Source organism: Pleurodeles waltl, chromosome 8, assembly GCF_031143425.1.
Source record: "Pleurodeles waltl isolate 20211129_DDA chromosome 8, aPleWal1.hap1.20221129, whole genome shotgun sequence".
NCBI lineage: Eukaryota > Metazoa > Chordata > Amphibia > Caudata > Salamandridae > Pleurodeles > Pleurodeles waltl.
Window position 1 is genome coordinate 1,479,189,496 of NC_090447.1, and position 20,512 is coordinate 1,479,210,007.

Consider the following 20,512-nt stretch of genomic DNA (forward strand, 5'->3'; position numbering starts at 1 on the left):
AATGAACATAAAATAAATGAGTATGAGAAAGAAAATGACAGCAGAGAGTATGTTTTTGTGGTTAGAGACACAGCCTCACAAAAGAGTAGAACAATTTCAGATTCTGATGTTGAAGTGTTAATTGACAATGTACAAATCAAACTTTTAGTAGACATATGAGCGTGCATTACCATTATATCGCAAGAAAAATGTAGTCAGTTATAGAATGATAAAACACAGTATCCTCCAGATGTATTGGCAGTAGCTTTTGAAGGAAGTAAATTAGATCTCATTGGATATTTTTGGGCTACCATTGAAGTACGAGGTGAAATCATTCGAGGAAAAGGCTACGTAGCAAAAAAGGGAATTAATGTTCTTGGTTGGTTACATCAAGCTGAACTTAATTTAACCATCAAACCTGGAAGGGAAATACCTGTTTTTGTGGAAAAAAAAAATTTAATTCATTGAGGTACATAGGAAATGTCAAAGATGATTGGGTGAAGAAATTTGAGAAAGTGTTTCAAGACAGTGTGGGAAAGATTACACATTTTTCCTACACTATCAAGGTTAAGCAAAATGCAATACCTGCTAAGCATAAAATGTGCAATGTACCATTGAGTATCAGGGAAGAGTTAACTAAATTATTGAAAGATCTATGTGAACAAGGTATTATTGAAAAAGTTGAAGCAACTCTTTGGCTTTCGCCCATAGTTTTAGCCATGAAAAAAACTGTAGATTTAAGAATGTGTGTAGATTTAAGAAGTTTGAATGATGCGATCTGGGCTGACAATTTCCCATTGCAAAGAATGAAAGATTTCTTAGCTAAAATTGGGCGTTCCAGTTGGTTTACCGAATTGGATTTAAAAGCAGAATATCACTGAGTAGAATTAGATATTCAATCTCGTGACTTGACAGCATTTGTGACTCCAGATGGAGTATTCCAGTTTTGCAGTTTACCATTTGGGTTAGCATCGGCGGCTGCCGTTTTTCAAAGAATTATGACAGGCATGTTTAAAGATAATCATCAAGTGGTGGTATTCAAGAATTATATCTTAATTTTTGCAAATAATGAAACTGAACATGACAATATTCTAGATTCTGTTTTGAGCACATTGGAAAAAAAGGGAGTAACACTGAGAAAAGATAAATGCGTATTTAAAAGCAGAGAAGTAGAATACTTAGGACATGTTGTTTCAGAACAAGGGGTGAAACTGAGTCCTAGTCTAGTAAAAAGCATTGTAGAAGCTCCAGCTCTGGGGAATATAGAACAACTGTTGTCTTTTTTAGGCATGTGTGAATTTTATGCAAAGTTTTTAAAGAATTTTGCAAAGAATACTGAATGTTTCAGGCCATTATTAAAGAAAGGAGCTATGTTCACAAGGTCTAAGGAATGTGAAACTATGTTTCAAAAGATAAAACAGGAAATCACAAGTGCTCCAGCATTGCAATCGTTTGTGGAAGGAAAGAAAACCATTGTGACAGTAGATGCATGTGAATATGGTTTAGGAGCTGTCTGCCACAAAGTGAAGGTACAAGTGAAAGTACAATAGGTTTTGCTTCAAGAACTTTGCGTCAGGTAGAATAAAAATACTTAGTAATTAAAAAAGAACTTCTGGCATGTGTGTGGAGTGTTGAGAAATTCAAACAGTATTTATGGGGTAGACCATTTGTTTTGAAGACTGACCATCCCCCATTAGTGGACATTTTGTCTGGTAAAAAAGTGAAAAAATCTACAGCTCTCATTGCAAGGTTGTCTGCCAAACTTTTCGAAGTTACTTTGAGTACATTCCAGGAGGAAAGAATTGTAAGGCAGATTGTTTATCGAGGTTACCAATTGTAAATGCAGAAGAAGAAGATTGCGAGACAGAAATTGAAGAATGCTTTGTAGCATGTATTAATGAAAGTAATATGTCTGCAGAGGAAAAGGAATGGAGATTTTGAAAGAAGTAATGCCCTTAATCAAGGCTGGATGGCCTAAAAAAAAAAATCTTTCAGCTGATTTGCTGTTCTGGAAAGTAGCTTATGAGTTGTCCATTGAGGGTTAGAAGGTAGTACGGGGTAACAAACTGGTACCGCCAGAATGTTTCAGGCACAGGATAATTTCAACAGCTCATTAAGGTCATTTAGGATCAACCATTACAAAAAGGAAAACAAGAAATTACTTTTGGTGGCCAAGAATGGATGGTGAAATTGATGTTTATATTAAAAGGTGTGTAAGATGCAATACAAGTGATAAAGTATTGGTCACAGAAGGGGAGGTTGAATCGTTTGTTCCTTCACCACATAGAGCATGGCAAAGATTAGGAATTGATTTTGTGGGACCTTTCCACATTCTACCACGTAACATGAATTACTTCATTGTTATCATTAATCATCTGTCGAGATGGGTAGAAGTAGAATCAGTGCATCTTCCGACTACTAAAAGTTTAATCAGTTATTTGAGAAACATATTAATAAGAGAAGGATTTCCAGAAGAAATCTTAACTGACAATGGTGTGTAATTTGTATTCAATTAAATGCAACAGTTTCTGAATAAGTATGCACTCAAGCACATCAGAACACCTTTATATCATCCACAAAGTAATGGTAAAGTTGAACGCTTTAATAAAGTGTAAGTAGGCTGTATTCAAGCAGCACACAGAAGAAACTCATGTGTTGGTCGGGCAGTCAAGGATTTGTTGTGTTCTTATCACACCACACCACATGTAGCCACAGACAAGAGTCCATTTGAACTAATGAGGGGAAGGAAAGCATCCACAGAGTTATGTCCATTCTGGATGGTAAAATTGTTTCATGAAGGGTGTAACACGGAAGATGTATGGAAGACAGCTGAAAAAGTTTCTAATGAAACAAATAATAAAAGGATCAATAATCAGTTCATTACTGAAGTATGCAAACTGAATGTTGGTGATTGGGTACGAGTGAGGAATCCTGTTTTAATGAGGAAAGGGTTATCCAAATTTAAGGATTCTCAGCAAATTTGTGACATGCTCAGAAATGCAGTAAAATTGACAGATGGATGTTGGTGGAGTCCATCCCATGTGGCTTTAGATCCTAGAAAGACATGTGGAGGTTTTACCAAGCCTGAACCTGTTAAGTGTTTTCAGACACATATTGTTGAAAATGGTAGTAAGGATCTAATGCAAAAAAGGAACAGTCTGCAAATGCATATCAAACCCAAGAAGTTTCAGGATTATGTTACTTCATAAAATGAGTACAATGTTTTGTTTTATGCCAATGGTTATGTAATTTGTTAAAAGAAAAAAGGACAGAAGGATGTGCACTTTAATCTTTTTCTCTGCATCCAGTACTTATTTATGTTAAAATTGAAAAGTTATGTGGGTTCGGCTTTAGTTTGTTTTATAATGCACATTGCATGTTTATGTACTGCAGGATTTGACTTTGTATTTAAAAGAAGGGAGAAGTGTGGTGATGTCACTGGAGGAGCATAGAACATGATGACATCTGTGGAATGCATGACATAGATGTGTTCTATGGTTCCACTCGGCAGTTGCTTTCTGTGCCCTTTTATGTACCAGATGTAATTTCTTCTCCTGGTAATAAATACCAATTCATGTAATAAGAAGAGCGTGGACATTCATCATCACATGTTCAGCAAAGCACTTTGTAGAAAATATCTTCATCACAGCTGGAGCATCTAAAAAATACTGCATTTTACATATTTCAGAAAAGTGTGCAGGGTTGAGTTGAGGCCTACTAACAGAAACCAGTGTCAGGAAAATTTAACTGGGACAGTTATATATTAAGTTCTTTAAAGCTAGACGTCATGCTACACAGACTTAGAGTTTCTAGCACAGAGGGATAAAGACCAGCGCATCTTCTGGAAGCAGTGCGACAGATGAGATTAGAACTCAGGTCTTTACTTGCCAAAATCAGCGAGTCCCTAAGCAATATTTCCATCTCTTGATGCAAGCCACAGATGTGTAAAGCCTTCTATGTGATGTCATTAAATGATGCGCTTGGCCCCCTGAAAAATGTTTTTAAGGTATTTTTTAGCAGTACTACATGGAAATGGTTTAATAAAGTTTTCTTCCATCACATATTAAGCTGTGCGTGATTTTACTTACATTTTGGATAGTTTTTGTTGATTATTGTTGATAGAGTGCTATTTCAGTTGTGACTCATCCTTTTGTCATTTTTAAAAAGTGCTCTGGAACCCTTCGAGGAGTGGTTCAGTCTTTACAGAAAAGCATGCCTTGATAGCAGCAGTGTCAGTTGCTTAGGGAACCCAAAGACAGGTGTCCAAGGTTGTAAACCCAGACAACCAGAATGTGCTAGAACCTGCACAAACATGACCACAGCAAAGAAGCTTTGAGAGTGCTTCACTGGCTCCTCATTGAATTTAGGATAAAATCCAGGGTCACCTTGATTGTCCACAAGATATACAGTGGGGCTGTGTGAATACTTGCAGGCTTTAAAACTCCTCTACTCACCAAGCCGGAACCCTGACTCTGACTGTTCACCTCCTCACCAATGATCCTTCTAACAGCCTTTATAGGGAAGCAGATCCTTGAGAGTTTGAGACCCCAGCAAAAGGCCTGGCCCAAGCCTGATGCCGAGCGATGCTACACATATTGCAGGAAAGTTGCCCTGATCACCCTCAATTTTTGGACTGATGTCGGTGACTATTGACTCTGAAGTACCCTGGGCTCTGCTATCAGGACCCAGGGCCAGCGTTCTATCTTCTATAAGTATATGCTGTTGGGTATAATTCTAATTGGTAAGGATAGCCTACCTGTGAGTTCCTAGTAAATGGTATGGCATGTATGTGTAAAGACCCTTGTGGACTTAATGCACTTAAGTCTGCACTGCTGTGGTGACTGAGGTCATTTTGAAGCCAGAACTGCCTTGCAGGCTGGCTTTAAAATAAAACTATGTCCAAATTCGACTTTGGAATTAAAAGCACTTTCAAAATCCAAAACTACCTTTTATTTACTTATAAGTCTCTGCTACGGTCTTCCCTGGTTGCAAAAAAGCAGGGGGAAATATAAAGGATTTTTTTATATGTCCTGGTAGCATTTCAGCCAAAGTTGTTTTTCCCTATTGTACTGCTACTAGCCCAGTAGGCTAACATTGGGAAGGCTTGATTAACTTTAATAAAGTCTAACTTTGGATTGGAGCTGGTTAGCCATATCATTCAAAGTATCGAATTAATAGTTACATTCAACCCAACAAAGGTCAGACTTAATATAACTATTACATGAAAGTAGTTTCAGAACTTACTATCCTGAAGTTAATTAAAGCAGTCCTGTAGCGGCCTCTTCTGACTGGTCAGTTTTTGACAGCCTGAGCCAAGTTGCTCCCTGAGTAGGTGTGAAGAGGCCTGGGGCTGCAACAATACAGCCATTCGGTGGGAGGAGATTGCTCTCCTGGAGAAGACAGGCAAAGGAAGGGGTTGAGGTAAATAAGCTGAACTTCAACGCCAGGAGCCTCTGCAGAAAACAAATGTCACAGGACCCAAATCACACTTACTACCTTGATCGCTAGCCAGGTGGAAGCCCTCTTGATTAGATTAGGAGAAAGGCTGGAAGGGGAGTGTAGTTAGTTGTAAGCCACACCTATGGGTTAGGTTACAAAGACACACACTCCAAGGAGAGATTTTCGCAATTTTGATTTTTGGGAGAAGATTGTGTTCTGCGCTATAAGTGAGCCACATTGAACAGGAAGTAGCCATACTAGAAGGAGGTAGCTATAGACCTATTGTTTAGAGTTTGCCCCTCCCTCACGTCGAGAAATGAAGGAGAAATAAGGCAGCTCTGAAGAGCTCACTAGATCACTGCCTGGAAAAGAAGAAGAGAAGGACCTTACTCTGAAAAACTGCACCTGCTGTATGCATTCACATGGCTGCACAAAAGAAATTACTGTGCCTGACTCCAAAAGGAAAGGAGTGGACTCCCTATCCAGAAACAGGTACTAAAGAGCAGACGAAGTCACCTGCAAAGCCGAAGAGGACACCCAGCTGACCAGTTGAAACTGGGCTTGTCTTGGACTGTGTATCTGCATTGTGGGAAATTGAGTCCTTGCCCCCAAGTGGCAACCCAGAGCAACTGAACCTTTGGTCAGTGCTAGAGGGCACTTAGCTCCCTAAAGGAACCAAGAATGAGCGGGAAGCCTCCTCGGAACTGACACAAACCGAAGCGGGATGATGCAAGGCCTTGCCGCTCAGCTGCCAGTTTGAACACAACCGACATGAGTGGACATGAATCCTTACAAAGCCTTGCTGCACAGCTTCAAAAGAACTGAAGCAGGTCACGCATGCAAAGATTTGCAAAACCTTGCAGCATAACACAGCATGATGCAGAATCTCACATCACAGCCCTCGCAGCTCCTCGGAATCGGCACTGGCGTCAGAAAGCAGACTGTGCACCAAAAGTACAATACTCAAAGGGCCTAACTTGGTCATGTTCCCGGCCTAGGCTTCATTCCTGTCAACCTGAACTTGTGACCTTGTCCATATCCAAGCGCAACCAGTTAAAGCTTTGCGCCTTTTCGTGCTATTTTCACCTAAATGTTCAGAAATTCATTTCTCTGGTTCCCTACATTAAATTTGTGTCATTTTGGTGTTGTTCTGAAGATTAAAAAATATTTCCTATTTTTATAAATTTGTGTTGATTTTTTATTGTCTTTTGTCTTTTACTTATTTACTGTTTTAGTGATATTAAATGCTTTAGAGATGCCTATCTTCTAAGGTAAACCTAATTGCTTTTTTGCTAAGCTACCAAGGGTTGAACAACAATTAATTTACGGAGGCTTGACTGGACCTATTAGTGATTGCGGTATGTTTACTAGCAGAGGGTGAATACCCCTACCTACTAATAATCCACTATCCGACACACATTTAAAAAATCGCTGAAAACAGAACATTTTGATTTGGCCTTAAACTTAGCTTCATGCAGAGGAGTCACGACTGAAGAACACCAGGCAAGGTTCTGCGTCACCTACTGGATGCTAATGATTGTTACAAACAACCAAAGTTGACATTTTTCTCAGGACTTTCAGGGCTCAGAAGTAACCAAAAGGAGACATGTTGCTCTCTATAAAATTCCCAAAAAATAAATTAAAAAAATACACAAAAAAAGAGTATTAGCTCACCAGAGTACCCTGCGACTCAGTTTCATGGATTTCAGTTATTAACTATTACACTTGAAGCAGATGAAGACAAGGCTTTAAAAAATGGATGTATATTACCAACCATCTATTAACCTTCAATATAGTTACCCCAACTTACCTTACCAACAAGAATATATGAATAAGCATGCATGTATATGGTATTTCTATAAAGGCGAGCTAGCCAAAAAAACAGGGAAGCACAGTGCAATAACAGTGAAAGCATAAAGTCAACCAGTAAAAAGAGAGGAAGCTGGGTTGTGGATGGTTAATGCGTTGTGATGTAATGCGCTTTAAAGAGGTGAGTTTTCAACTCTTTCCTAAATTGGAGCAGCGTTGGGGCAGTCCTGATGGATACAGGGATGTTGTTCCAGACCCTAAGCGCATAGATGGAAAAGGCCTGCTGTCTTGCCCTTTTCCTTTTTTCAACTTCTTAGTCTGCAGTCTAATGGTGTCCTGGTTGTGGGTACGTTGAGATCCATCAGAGATGGTGAGTTTGTCTTGCAAGATAAGAGGGGTGCTGGTCGTGATGGCTTTGTAAATGATGTAGCTGAGGTATAAAAGCGCAGAGGAATGACACAGGATGTGCAGTTCCGGAACAACTTGAGTTCCTATTTAATCCTTGGTAAAGGGATGCATTCGCCTCACTCAGCCAAGGACACTGTCTAGAGAATCCTGACAAACACTGAGGCCCTTACTATTTACTGGCGTAACCCAGTAATTATGTGTAACCCTGTTCCACCCAAGTGTAATGAAGAGCACAACGTATGCTCCCCAATAGGAAGGACTCAAGGGTGTGTAAGTATTGCGGAGTAACAGGAAAAGCTCATCTTACGTCTGAGCACGGTATGAAACGGTCACTCACAGGACTGCGATGCCAAACACACTTTTATGGGGATACATGCAGAAAGCCTATTCGCAAACTGTATTTTGTAGTACGTAAAGTAATATTATGGTAATCTACTGATGTACAATAAATGCTATTCACTAATTTCTCTGTCCCCATGGTGCAGGGAGCACCCGCCAAAATGTATAAATGACAACAAAGCTGGCAGTAATTTATAAAGCACTGGCAGGAACCAGTCACGGCAGTTCCAGTTAATGCATCCTGCTGTTTGCTGCAGGGCTGTGTCAGCATGACACATCCCTTCACCAAACCGTATTCTTTCTTTATTTTCAAAAAGAAAATCCCATTGCTCCCCCCCCCCACTGGAGTAATCTCCCATAGCAGGGGAGCATTATTTGATTTTTACTGTTCCTCACCATCAGGGTTTGCCTGACGGTAACATAGAGTAAAAAAAATGGCTACATGTCCACCAATCATGATTGGGCGGGTGGATATGTAGCCAACGGCCCTCATTCCGTCGGGCTGCTGGAGAGGTTTGGCTATGGTAGTAACGGAGTAGTCACTGCTGTAGCCAAACCAAAGGTCCACCCGCACTTAAACTCAGACGCGCATACCTTCATGCTGGAGGTATGTTTACGCATTGCCATTGTTACAGAGTATACTTACCACCAACATTTAAATCAGGCCCTTAGTTTGGCCAGAGTCATCACATAAACCCTCCTGGTGAACACGATAAACCTTGGGCCCAGATAAAGCCTGCGTGCAATAGTCAATAGATGGTCATCCGCTCCTAGACAGGTCAATTGACACAGAAGATCCTCTAATTACTGCTGTATGTTCATCAGGATTAAATGTAAAAATCCTTTCTGCTCTGAGGTGAACTAGATGTTTTCACATCAGCATAATCGTGACAAGTAACCATTAGCCCAAGACACTGCAGCACCTCACAGAAGCCTGAGACATTTGCTATAGTGACATCATGAATCTCTAACCCCATCTTACTCTCACATTCTGCTGCATTATCAGTCCCACAGCTGATGTAGCCGCATCATACTCCTGCCCTGTGGATAGTTCGGGGTATCAAATGTTGGTCTGTGAAGGCTAAATCCATGCTAAATATTCCGGATATCCACATCAGATGAATTCACATAATACTACCCTAAATGTGAATCATTTAAACAATCAGGTGCTATCCTGCGCATGTAGAATGGCTCCAGCTCTTGCAGACCCCACTTCACTCCACTGACAAAGTCAGTGAGTACTGTCAATAGCCATGACTAAAGACAGTGTGATACAGAATCAAGACATACAAGTACTACACCTTATCTCATTTGGGATGTCCTCCTCTTCCTCCTTGTGTTTGTTCCTCCAATAAAACAAAAATACAGCCACCAGGATAATGCAGACGATCAGGACTAGTGCTGCTGTGATCACAGCTCCAGCGATCAGCCCGATACTCTGATGCTGAGCTGTAATGAGAAAGTAGCAGGACTTTACAAGTGACAATAGGAAAATGATGCATACAGGCATGTGATATAAACTGCTCTTATTCCGGCCAGATTATCTGCCAATATCACCTATATTGGTTTGAATTGGAGGTTCTCCTTTGTTCAAATGGATACCTTTTTAAATATATCAACACACTTAATATGTGGACCAACCTCAATCATATTTGGCACATACCTCCACTTACACAGAGTGAATGTTTTTCATTTATGAGGATTTCCACGAATCACACACTTTACGCTACCTTGTACACATAAAGAAGATCTACAAACAACTCCTTTCGAACCTGAATGTTTGCCAAGTATTTTTCTTTATTTTTTTTCTCATGCTCAGTGACCGAGATCCTTACCTGCCAGTTCAGTAGTACAGAACTGCCCTCTGCTGTCATGAGGAACCTAACAGCCCGCATTCATGTTGCTTAAAGTGATGCACCGGCAGCGACACTCAGGCCACTGCAAGAGCCTGTTCAATTGCATTGGCAGGTGTTGTGTTGCTGCAAGCTTCACACAATCTGCCACGAGGTGGTCAGGCAGCATGACACCAGACAATCACAGACAGTTTTAAATGTGTGTGCCTTTACAATCTAGTCAGTGGTGACTGGTGTGAAATAAAATTGTGGGGCAACACAGGGGGCAACATGGGGAAGAAAAAAAAGAAGAAAAATGAAACATCATTTCCCTGTGGCCACCTCTTCGGTGCTCTTCTGTTGCTCTGCTCCTCTTGACTCCCGGCACTCCATGCACAGGCTCCCAGACTCCCTACACCAACCCAGATGCTGCTCTCATGCTGGTAATACCCAGTATGAGAGAAGCACCAGGGTTGGTCTGAGCGGTCTGCTTTGATGCTCAGTCAGGTACTAGGAGCCTATGTCTGTTCTCCACCCGGCTGTGCAGCACAGCTCAGGTGGAGAGATCTAAGTGCGCATGCCGGTTTGGTCGTCCTAAGATGGCCGGCCAAACCGACATACGCATTTGCAGCGGTGCCCACCACTCCTCCTCCCTGTTGCTGCTGTCCATTAGGATGGCCCGGCTCCGCTCTAGTCTCAGCTGAGCGAGGAAAATAAAATGATAATAGGCTGTTTTATTATCATTTTATTTTCCATGTTTTCACTGCTGAGAGAGCAGTGGAGTGATGCTCGTCCACCTTAACAGAGGAATCTCCACTGAATCTATTCCTAAAACCAAGGTCCGGGGAAAGAGTTTGGGAGGAGGGCTCTCATCTTAGTGATATACACTTTTCAGTTTCAACCAGATATCCTCTAATTTAGGAGTCTCCAACATGTCGATTGTAAGCTACCAGTGGCTCACGGAGTAGCTCACAGCCTTGAGTTCATTTTTAAATAAGCACAGGATCACATTTTCCTTTTATAGTTAAGAGAAGGCTGTGCTTATTTTCCATTATCATCAGGCTGCAGATAGCAGGGCCTAATAATGAGCAGGGCTCAGTCACACCCGGACTGGTACACAGAGGTGAAGAGCTTGAAGCATTGAGGTATTGAATTCATAAATAAAAATCCTTGTCAACTCAAGATTGGAGCTGTAGAATAAAATGTTTCTGAATGCTTTTAAGTGGGGGAAAATTAAAATGAAAAGTTACCTTAAAGACGAACTTAACTCTTCATTTTAATGTTCTTCCATTTCAAAGTGTTGTATTTACAAACAGCAGGCCTCTTGCTCTCAGTGGTCAGTAGACACTGTGCCATATTTTTAAATATAGTCATTTGTTTACGTAGAAGAAATTTAAAGTGCAGAAAAATGTTCCATATTATGAACATTTTAGTGTACATTTTCCTGTACATTAAATTTGCCCAATTTAAAAAAATGGTTGTACTTTTGTGTTATACATATGCAGTGCCACATATGTAAAAGGTATGCCACAAGTACATACAACACAGGCTCTCAGTCACCCATGCACATATATCCCATTCATACATACACATGTTCATACATCCCCAACAGCCACGCTCTCATTGGCACACACTGCAACCCTGCTGTAGTGTCCCTAGTCAAAGTACTTTGTTTAAACAATTGTACATGGCTCCATGGACATTAGGCTTAAAATCAATGAAGCCGGGCCTCGGGATGTCTGGTAACAATGCACGAGTTGCTTAGCCTTCAGCAGCTCACAATTATTTTCACGGGTGAGAAGTAGCTCTCACTAATGAAAGGTTTGGAGACCCTGCTCTAACGCATTCATTTCTTGTTCTATTTACCTATACTTGATTGTTGTTAGCCATTTCAATCACACATTTTTAGAGTGTCAAGAATTGGTTTCACTGGATATACTAGTAGGCCTGGCACACATTTTAATTGCACTAGCAAAGTTTGTCGAATCTCCGAACTTCATGTGGTGTAAAATGTACAGAATTTCGCATTACACAATTTTGTGTGCACCTTGCATTAACAAGTCTTGTCAGATATCAGAGGAAAACTGGTTCACACAGAACCTGTCTCACTGAGAAACTTGTTTTTGCTTAAACCTGTCTCACACAAGAATCTTTTACACAATGTTGCGCTCGGGTAAAAAAACGTGACGCAAAATACCAGCAAGCCACATTTGACTTGTTAAGTTCAAATTTGTTTTGCAATTCCGCACACATTTTAGGAGAAACAGTTATGCGGTTGTGCACATCCCTAAGTTGGTCACTGCACTTTCCAGTAACCAGCTGCTCCTCTTTCAATCATCTACATTACTACACACAGCGAGATACTGCAATCTAGTTTCAGGAAAATATCCAGTCAACTTTCTTGGGCATTTTTGGACTAAAATAAAGTACTAATTTGATAAGTACAATATGTATATGTGACAATGATCACCTCAATAAATAAATGCACCAATTATAGAAAAAAGGTGTCCTGGGATCAGCATTACTAGTAGTTTAGATAAGCATAGCTCAGCTAGTTAACGTGTTACTCCTTTGAGTAAGAATAACAGCTGCTCAGGAGACCAATAATCCCCTTTAAAGTTAGAATGATAACAGACAGAAATATGCATATTTTTAGAATGCACTGTAGCTTAGTACAGGCAACATTTTTTATATCTCATACCTCCTATAAGACTACAAGAGAGCTGGAAACTAACTTAGCTAGTGATCTTACCACAGTACCTGTAAACTGGTCCTGACAGTGCTTGCTATCCAAAAGTTACAAAATGTCAACATTACATTTCTCTGGCAAGGGAACAATCTGCAACATAATGTGACATAATTACATGCAGTCAAAAACCATATGATTATCATTCACTAGAATTCCCCACATATGAACATAGGGCGGCTATGCTGAGGATCTTGCATAAACAGTTAACTGGCTAAAGTAACATGGATGGTTTGTTCCAGTAATCACCTACTTTGCTTTCTTTTATCTCACTGTCTCTTTTTTAGCTCCTCGCACTGACATTAACATCTTTTTAAAAGATTTTTGGCAGGTTTAGCAGGTTTTTACTGAAGTTTTAGCATTCCCGTTCCATAATCTCACCTATTTATGTTTCAGCGTACTTTATTGGATCTTTCCATTAATCCTCCTACAGGCTAAATTATAGTTCCATCATAAATTGCACAGTAGGTGGCTGGGTTTGGGTCTCAGTCGCACACCAACCTCGGTAAAGTGTCAAATAAGGACCAAATATCTCATCTGACCTTTGGTGCTCCAAAGGGAAAGGTAGCCATGAAATAACCTTTAAGGACCAAAAATGGCTCCATTATTAAAAGAAAAAAGCCTTTGAGCACACAATAAATGGTAGTTCACAAAGAAGGTGATTCAAATTAGTTGTGTTTTATGTGTCCAAAGCCCTGGTGAAATTGGAGGCACAACTCCAGTACTACGAAACAAATGCTGACTCGAGCCTTGCAAACATATGATAAATAGCACAAGACAAGATTATTCTGTTGTGGACTACCATTCATTGTGTGCTTAAAGGGATTTTTTAATACAATTCCATCATGTTTCCACTCAGCACCTGCAGATCCAAATCTTTATCATCAGTACCTTTTGTGAACTGGCCATGCTTTTGTAGCAGAACGACTGAGGGTTCCCAGTGGGTAAGGCCCAATGTTGTTATGTCAGGATCCAACCACCAATGTGGAAGAGGAGGTGACCGCTAGAGACCTGGCCCTTTAGATCAGTTTTCTGAGCACAGACTATGCTTTGAACACCTAGGAAGTGACTGTATTGAGTCTGGCAACATAAGCGACAAGAGAATCACTGAGTCAAGTATAAGACCTTCTTACAAAATGTGCATAGCCTAATAAGGTCTTGTTAACGAGAATGATAACTTAGGTTCTGATGAAGGCCCACAAGCACATCTTAGTACAGTAAGGTAGGAGCTGAAACATGTCGACCGTATAAAAGGGGTGGATTACTCCCCTTTCTTACAAGTTATACAACACGAGGACAAGAATAAAACTGTTTAGCCCACTGTGAGGTATTTTAACTGTACTTTTTCTCTGCATTAGTTGTGATGGTGATAGATCACTTCATGTATGATAGCTACAGATCATAGGACTAAACCAGCATAACACCAAAAGAGCACCACGGGATAGTAGCCCATGACAGCGGCGTGAGGAGAAGCCTCATGTTGAAGCATGCCACCTATTTGGTGTACAAGAGCTACCATCCTTAAAGCCTTCCGTACTGCTGTGTCATTTCCCTTACCAGCTGGATACCCTTGGTTGTTATACATTGAATAGGGGATGTACTTTACTGTGTTCCCCCACGTCTTCCCAGTTTGTATTTGCATGCTTTGTAGCACCCTTTTATTCACCACTCTTGCAAATGCCATAATCTTTGTCATCTGAATGCTCTATATATCAACAAAGAAAGAATGCTGGCGGTGTCTTTCTCCTTGAATCAATGTACCTACGTGCAATAACTTGTAGGTTCAGGGTGCAGGTGCTGGTCCCGATGACGTTGGAGGCCAGGCATTGGTAAAGTCCAGAGGTGGCAGTACTTATGTTTCTGAGGAGGACTGTGCCCTGGACCATATCTGCACAGAGGACAAGAACAGGAAGGAAGAGACAACACAATCAATTATTATCAATTGTAGAGGCAATGGCAAATAATATGGTACTCTGAAATCAGGTCATTGATGTAGTTGGGGTCTTGCTTCGTTGAAACTACACTTTATCCTAAAGTTTTAAACAGCATTCTTAGATGGTCTTGGGATCAATGTTGACCCAGTGTTTTTACGTTACGAAATATGGCAACTACTGAGGCCCAAAAAGAGCCTGAAGAGCAATGGAGACCACCACTCAAACAGGTAACCAAGGTCTGCTGACAAGTATAAAAATGTTGGCCCCATACAGGTCATCTGAATTACAGTTTCAACTGTGGGAGAGAACACAAGGGTTGGCAGGGACACAATCGTTTTTCACAGTCAGCTCGATCCTAGTGGGATAAATGGGATGCTAAATTAACAACTAGAAAACAAGCTCTTTTTTTAAAAATCTCTTACTCCTGTAGAGATGCAAGGAGGTTCTGACGAAGGGAATTCTAAATGTACATGCCTGTACAAACTAAAACCCACCTTGCACTCACTAACTGCAGCATAGATACTTTGGTAACACTCATCCCTGGCTTCAAAATTGTTACTCCCTTAGGCAAAGTCAAACATTGCTGCAGATTATGCTCCACCCTACACTCGCAGAGAGAAGCAACTGATGCCAGCAGAAAAAATCCACAATTGCTCCCCAAGCAGCATCCTGGGCATTCACGTAGGGCCCGATTCACAAAGGTAAACTCAGAAACAAAAGTCTAAACTTAGACCCGTAGTAAAGTTACACTTGTCGTCTAAGTTTAGACTTTTGGTCTAAACTTAGACCAAAAGTCTAACTTTACTGTAAGTAAACTTAGACTTTTGGTCTAAGTTTATCTGTGTGAATCAGGCCCCTAAACGGGTTATCCATGAAGTTACCGTGGTAATGCACTTCTCCTAGTCGAGATCTACACTGAGACAGCTCCAGCAGACCTGATGCAAATCAATGGCTGTGCACCAAACTACACATCAGTACTAAACAAAGACCGGCAGTCAAGAAACAGTACTGCATGGTGGACCTTCGCCAGCCAGGAGTGTGCAGAAGAGGCCAGGGTCATCCTTACTTGCCCGCACACCAGACAAACTACAGTAAAGACTGTTGGCTGTGAATGTAAATTTTATCCTACATTCGGTACATGTTACGGTTTTTATTCTAAACTCTTGTTCTGTGATGTAGCTACTGTGCCCAATCGAAAACTATCTCCTACTTTGGTTTCAAAGTGTGATATAAAAGAAAGTTCAACTATTAAAAAACGAGACAAAAAGGGCAAAACTTTGCAAAATTCATAAAATGTGAAAACCTGTTATTCAATCAATAGGGCCAGACCCTACATATATACAATACAAATGTATAAAATACAAATATAAAAAATAGGTTTAGTGAGTGGAAAATATAGAAATTGACTTTTTGCATTTTTTTCTGCATAACAGGAAAGACAACTTCAGGCGTTTAGTACTCAATTAAAACAGGCGAAAGCCAACGGGTCTCGCATATGCAAGATTTATTGGGTTTATCTATGTTTTTTCTTTTTGAGCCATGTTGTACAGAAAAAAAGAACGCTATGAAGAGGTCAACGCTGGCCCCGTCATAGCTTTTGTTTTTAACCTTTCAACCATGCTGCACAGCAGCCATGCTGTTGTGCAACATGGCGAAAAACCACAATGACAAAGAGAATCGATCTTGTACAGATGAGACCTACTAGCTTTGCCTATACTTAGGAAAAAATAGCTAACATAGTGCCCTTTCTTTCTAGCGAGAAGGGGTGGGGCAGGGACATGCAATGATGGGGAGGGAGTCAGAGGTTGCGGCAAGCAGTGATGGAGGAAAGGAGGCGGGGTACAGGACCAGCAACAACATGGGTAGGGAGGCAGGTGGACCGGACAAGCAATGACAGGTGTGAAAGGGGTGGACATACACTCAAGTGGCCTGTATAAGATACTCGGGCTGACACTGCACAGGAGCGGTAACACAGAGGTACTTTTCCTCTCTGTGACCTCTGCATCAAACGTCCAGGGCTTTTTACTCCTGCTAGGTGCATAATCTTTCTCTGTCCTCATTCCAATGCAGATATGCGTCGCTGATACTGTGCATAGGGTGGCTGATGATTACTGGTGTACCGGAGTATGAGGCTAGGAGTGTGTACAGAGCGGGCCAAGATGCAGGGTGGCCGAGCCAGTGCATGCTAAGGTCGTACAGACAGTGGTACCGTATAGATGGAATGTAGCGTGTAACTTTGTGCATGCACAGTGTGGTTGAGGACGGACAAGTGGGTCATATAATATGAAAGGTGACACCAGGAGTGTGCAAATGGGGAAACGACCAGAACAATGACACCGGAACCACAACAACATTGTTAACTAAAGTAGAACCAAGCTTGCGTTAACAACGACTCCCTTTTTCTCTGTCTTAACCATGCATGTGCTGAACAACGCACATGTGTGGTTAAGGCAGAGAAAAAGGGAGAGTGTATCGGGAGAGGACGCGGTCAGGTAAGTGGGGCTGGGGCAGGGTTAGGGGGTAGTTTTTAGGGGTTGCGGGCCTGGGTAGTTTTGTTTTTTAGGGGTGGGAGGTTGGGAGTAGTTCTGTTTTTTAGGGGTGGGGTGATTGTGGTAGTTCTTTAGGGGTGTGGTGGAAGGGATCGGGTTCTTTGGTTTTTGGGGGAGGGAGGATGGGGGTAGTTCTGGTTTTTAGGGGTGGGGTGATTGTGGTAGTTCTTTAGGGGTGTGGTGGGGGAATCGGGGTTGTTTGGTTTTTGGGGGTGGGGGAGATCAGGGTTTTTTGGGGTGGGGTGTAGGGCGATCAGGGTACTTTTGTTTTTAGGGGTGGGGGTCGGGTAGTTTGGTTTTTGGGGCGGGCAGAGGGGTTGGGGTAGTTTAGTTTTTGGGGTGGGGGTTGGGGTAGTTTGATTTTTGGGGGTGGGGAAGTTTTGTTTTTAGGGGTGGGGGGTCAGTTGTTTTTAGGGTGGGTGGGGGAGGTCATGGAAGGTTTTAGGGCTCAAGGTGGGTGGGAGGTATTCGGGGTAGTTTTGTTTTAGGTGTGGGGTACTTCTGGGCATTAGGGCAGGTGGGGGCGTCGCATGCTAGAACCACGCATGCCGTTCCCACACATGCCTTTACCAGGCATGCTTCTACAATGAAAAATCGTTATAAAGGCATGCGTGGTAAAGGCATTTGTGGTAACAACGCTGTCGTTGCTCTGACCGTGTTGTTCAGGCATACATGGTTCAAGCATTCTTAGTTCAATCATACAGTCGTGCAAATGTGGCCGAGGATGTACTAAGGTTGGGGAGTGTAAGGCTGAAGGCATGCTTAGAGTGACTGAAGGTGTACAGGGTAGATGAGCCTGTATAATGTGTACAGCACTATGTTATGCATTATGTAACCAGCGGGGTGAGCTTTGTCCATCTGATGGAGGTACAATGCAATCCGAGGGTGTGGGCAGGAACAATGTGGGGAGGCCGTCGGGGGACAGGTAAACAACTACTGGGAGAGGACTCAGGAGGACGTAGTAAGCAACGACAGGAGAGGGGAGCAGGGGGTAGAAGGAAGCAACAACAAGGGGAAGGGGGAACGGTTCAGCAACAACATGAGAGAGGTATCAGGCAAGAAACTGAAATGGGGCAACAAAGCAGGAGAGAGGAGGCGGACCGGACAAGAAATAACCGTGATAAGGAGGGGGGAGGGACTGGCCAAACAGCAACGCGGGAGGGTGCAGGGAAATGTGGTTAGCAATGACAAAAGACGTAAGATGGAGACGGGCAAGCAACAACTTGAAGCAGGACAGGAGAAGCAGAGATGCCCTGCAAATATATGCACTCTTATGGAGGGCTACAACTTTAAATAAAAAAGTACCTCCAGAAGTGCACGACCAGTGGAAGGACACCGACAGGAAGAAATACTTGATCCATGCTCCACGGAAGGGACAAACACACAAAGAGAAAGTGAAACCGGCATGCAATGGCCAATGAGAAGCAAGGATATGAGAACGAAGGTGAAGCCAAACAATGGTAAGTCTCCCTTGTATGTAAACAAAATCAGTCGCAAGCAACAACGCATGCACTGCCTCAGGTGAGACCTAAAAAAAGATTATAAGTGAACTTTTTCCATAATTACTTTCCTGCAAAAACAGGAGAATTTTAATATTTGGAAAAATCACAACTTTGCAATTTTCCAACATTGCAACGTTATGAATTTTACACAATTCACAACAACAAAATTTAAAATTAGCAAAATCCTACAAATTAAGCTAATCCACAGGTATCTGAGAGATAAAATCTTCGACATTGACAATGGCAGAATGTTAAGAACAGTTAGAAACACCTACCTTGTGTTGAAGTTGCCGGCAGCTTTGGAGCGCTGTCGAGTTTCTCCCAAAGGTAAGTGGGCTTAGGCGTCCCTTCTTCAGAGGCGCAAGTTAGGGTAATGTCATTACCAATGTCCAGCGACCCCTGAACCCTACAAATAGGGTCGGAAGGAGGCACTGCAAATGAACAGAAAAGAGATGGGATGTAGGTAACATAATGGAAGAAGGAAGGCGTGTGCAAACACGAGGGCACAAAACTAAGCAGAATGTCTGCTAAGAGCTAATTAACAACAGACATTTGATTGGTTAAGAACAAAAGGTGTAACATCTTCTGGCTGAAAGCACACTGATTGCTACACGTTCGTTCTCATTTGCAGCACGAAGGGGAGGTGCTAAAACTTCCAGGCACAAATAGTATTTGTGCTGGCTATTTCCCAATGTTCCATAATTCTTTATCTGATTTTTAGATATGGCTATATTTAGCATCAGATCTCGGTATTACATTATGTTACTAATTTTTACAATATGCAGAGGTTTTGGCTCCACTAAGAGAAGTATTTCTATCACACCTCATGCTTTTGGCTGTTTAATGTATCATTGCATCACCCACTGAGGGTTTGCATTGCAATGTACGAGGTACTATTTTACGTCTCAAAATATACTCAAATATCACCCTTTTTTTTTATAGATGCAATACCAGCACCACTAATATCATCAATACCATCACCATGAATACCACCCATAGCATAGCCAATATAATCAATACCAGCACCACCATCAATGTCACCAATACAAATTCTGCCAATGTAATGACGACCACCAGTACAATATTATCAATACCACCAATGCCAATACCATCACTACGAATGCTACAGCAGCGGACAGACCTTCACCACCACTAGCAATACCACTACCAATATCATCACTGCCAATACCACTACCGCCAACAACACCAAAGCACCATTATTACCACCATCATTAAAAGCACACCACCACCATTACTCCATCACCACCAGTATCACACCCCCACCAATAACACACCACTGTAAGACAACGTCACCAATACCAATAACACTACCACTGCCAATACTACTAATACAACCAGCAATACCATTACAGCCAACCCCCTAATATCGCTGCTACCACAAATAACACCCCCACTGCCATACCACACCAATACCACAACAACACTAAAGTAACCACCAAGCCAATTCGTTTGGCTTTAACTTACAATTGGATGTAAATATATTCTTGCATGCCTGCTTTTGCATACTTTGTCACATTATTGTCAGACCCATGGGTTTGACTGTGTTTCTTACTACTACATGTTTCTCGTGCACTTGTTGCTAGCACGTCAGATTTGAAGGCAACACTTCTCCCAATACACACACATCTGAACATCCTGGAGAAGCTCCTATAAATGGAATCAACTAATCAGGTGCAAATAGTGTTCAGAAAGATTTGCCTGGTGCATCTTGAATAAGTCCTGACATCTCCAATTTTCCCAAAGTTCCTCCAGATTTGATCCACCGGAAATCCTTGTGAATTCCTCATCAATAAGCTAGGTTAAACCTGACATGTTCTGAGCGTATCCTTCCCTGCTCCAGAGCAAAGCATTATGTTTTGCAAAACACATCATCTCTCGTCCCAGTGATCATGGACCACTGCACATTTATATCAATAGGAACTACACTAAACATTTACAATTACTTATCAGCCGT

General features: G+C 41.7%; 1 protein-coding gene across 1 annotated transcript in view; it reads right to left on the bottom strand.

Annotated features, from left to right (window-relative positions):
• The window catches only part of IGSF11 (immunoglobulin superfamily member 11), a 478,485-nt gene that overhangs the window by 8,493 nt on the left and 449,480 nt on the right, over positions 1–20,512 (bottom strand). The window contains exons 4-6 of the mRNA XM_069202662.1: positions 18,813–18,968; positions 14,318–14,440; positions 9,276–9,423 (exon numbers count right to left, since the gene is read on the bottom strand). Of these exons, the coding sequence (XP_069058763.1) occupies positions 9,276–9,423; positions 14,318–14,440; positions 18,813–18,968 (427 nt within the window). The remainder of the gene's footprint in view (positions 1–9,275; positions 9,424–14,317; positions 14,441–18,812; positions 18,969–20,512) is intronic.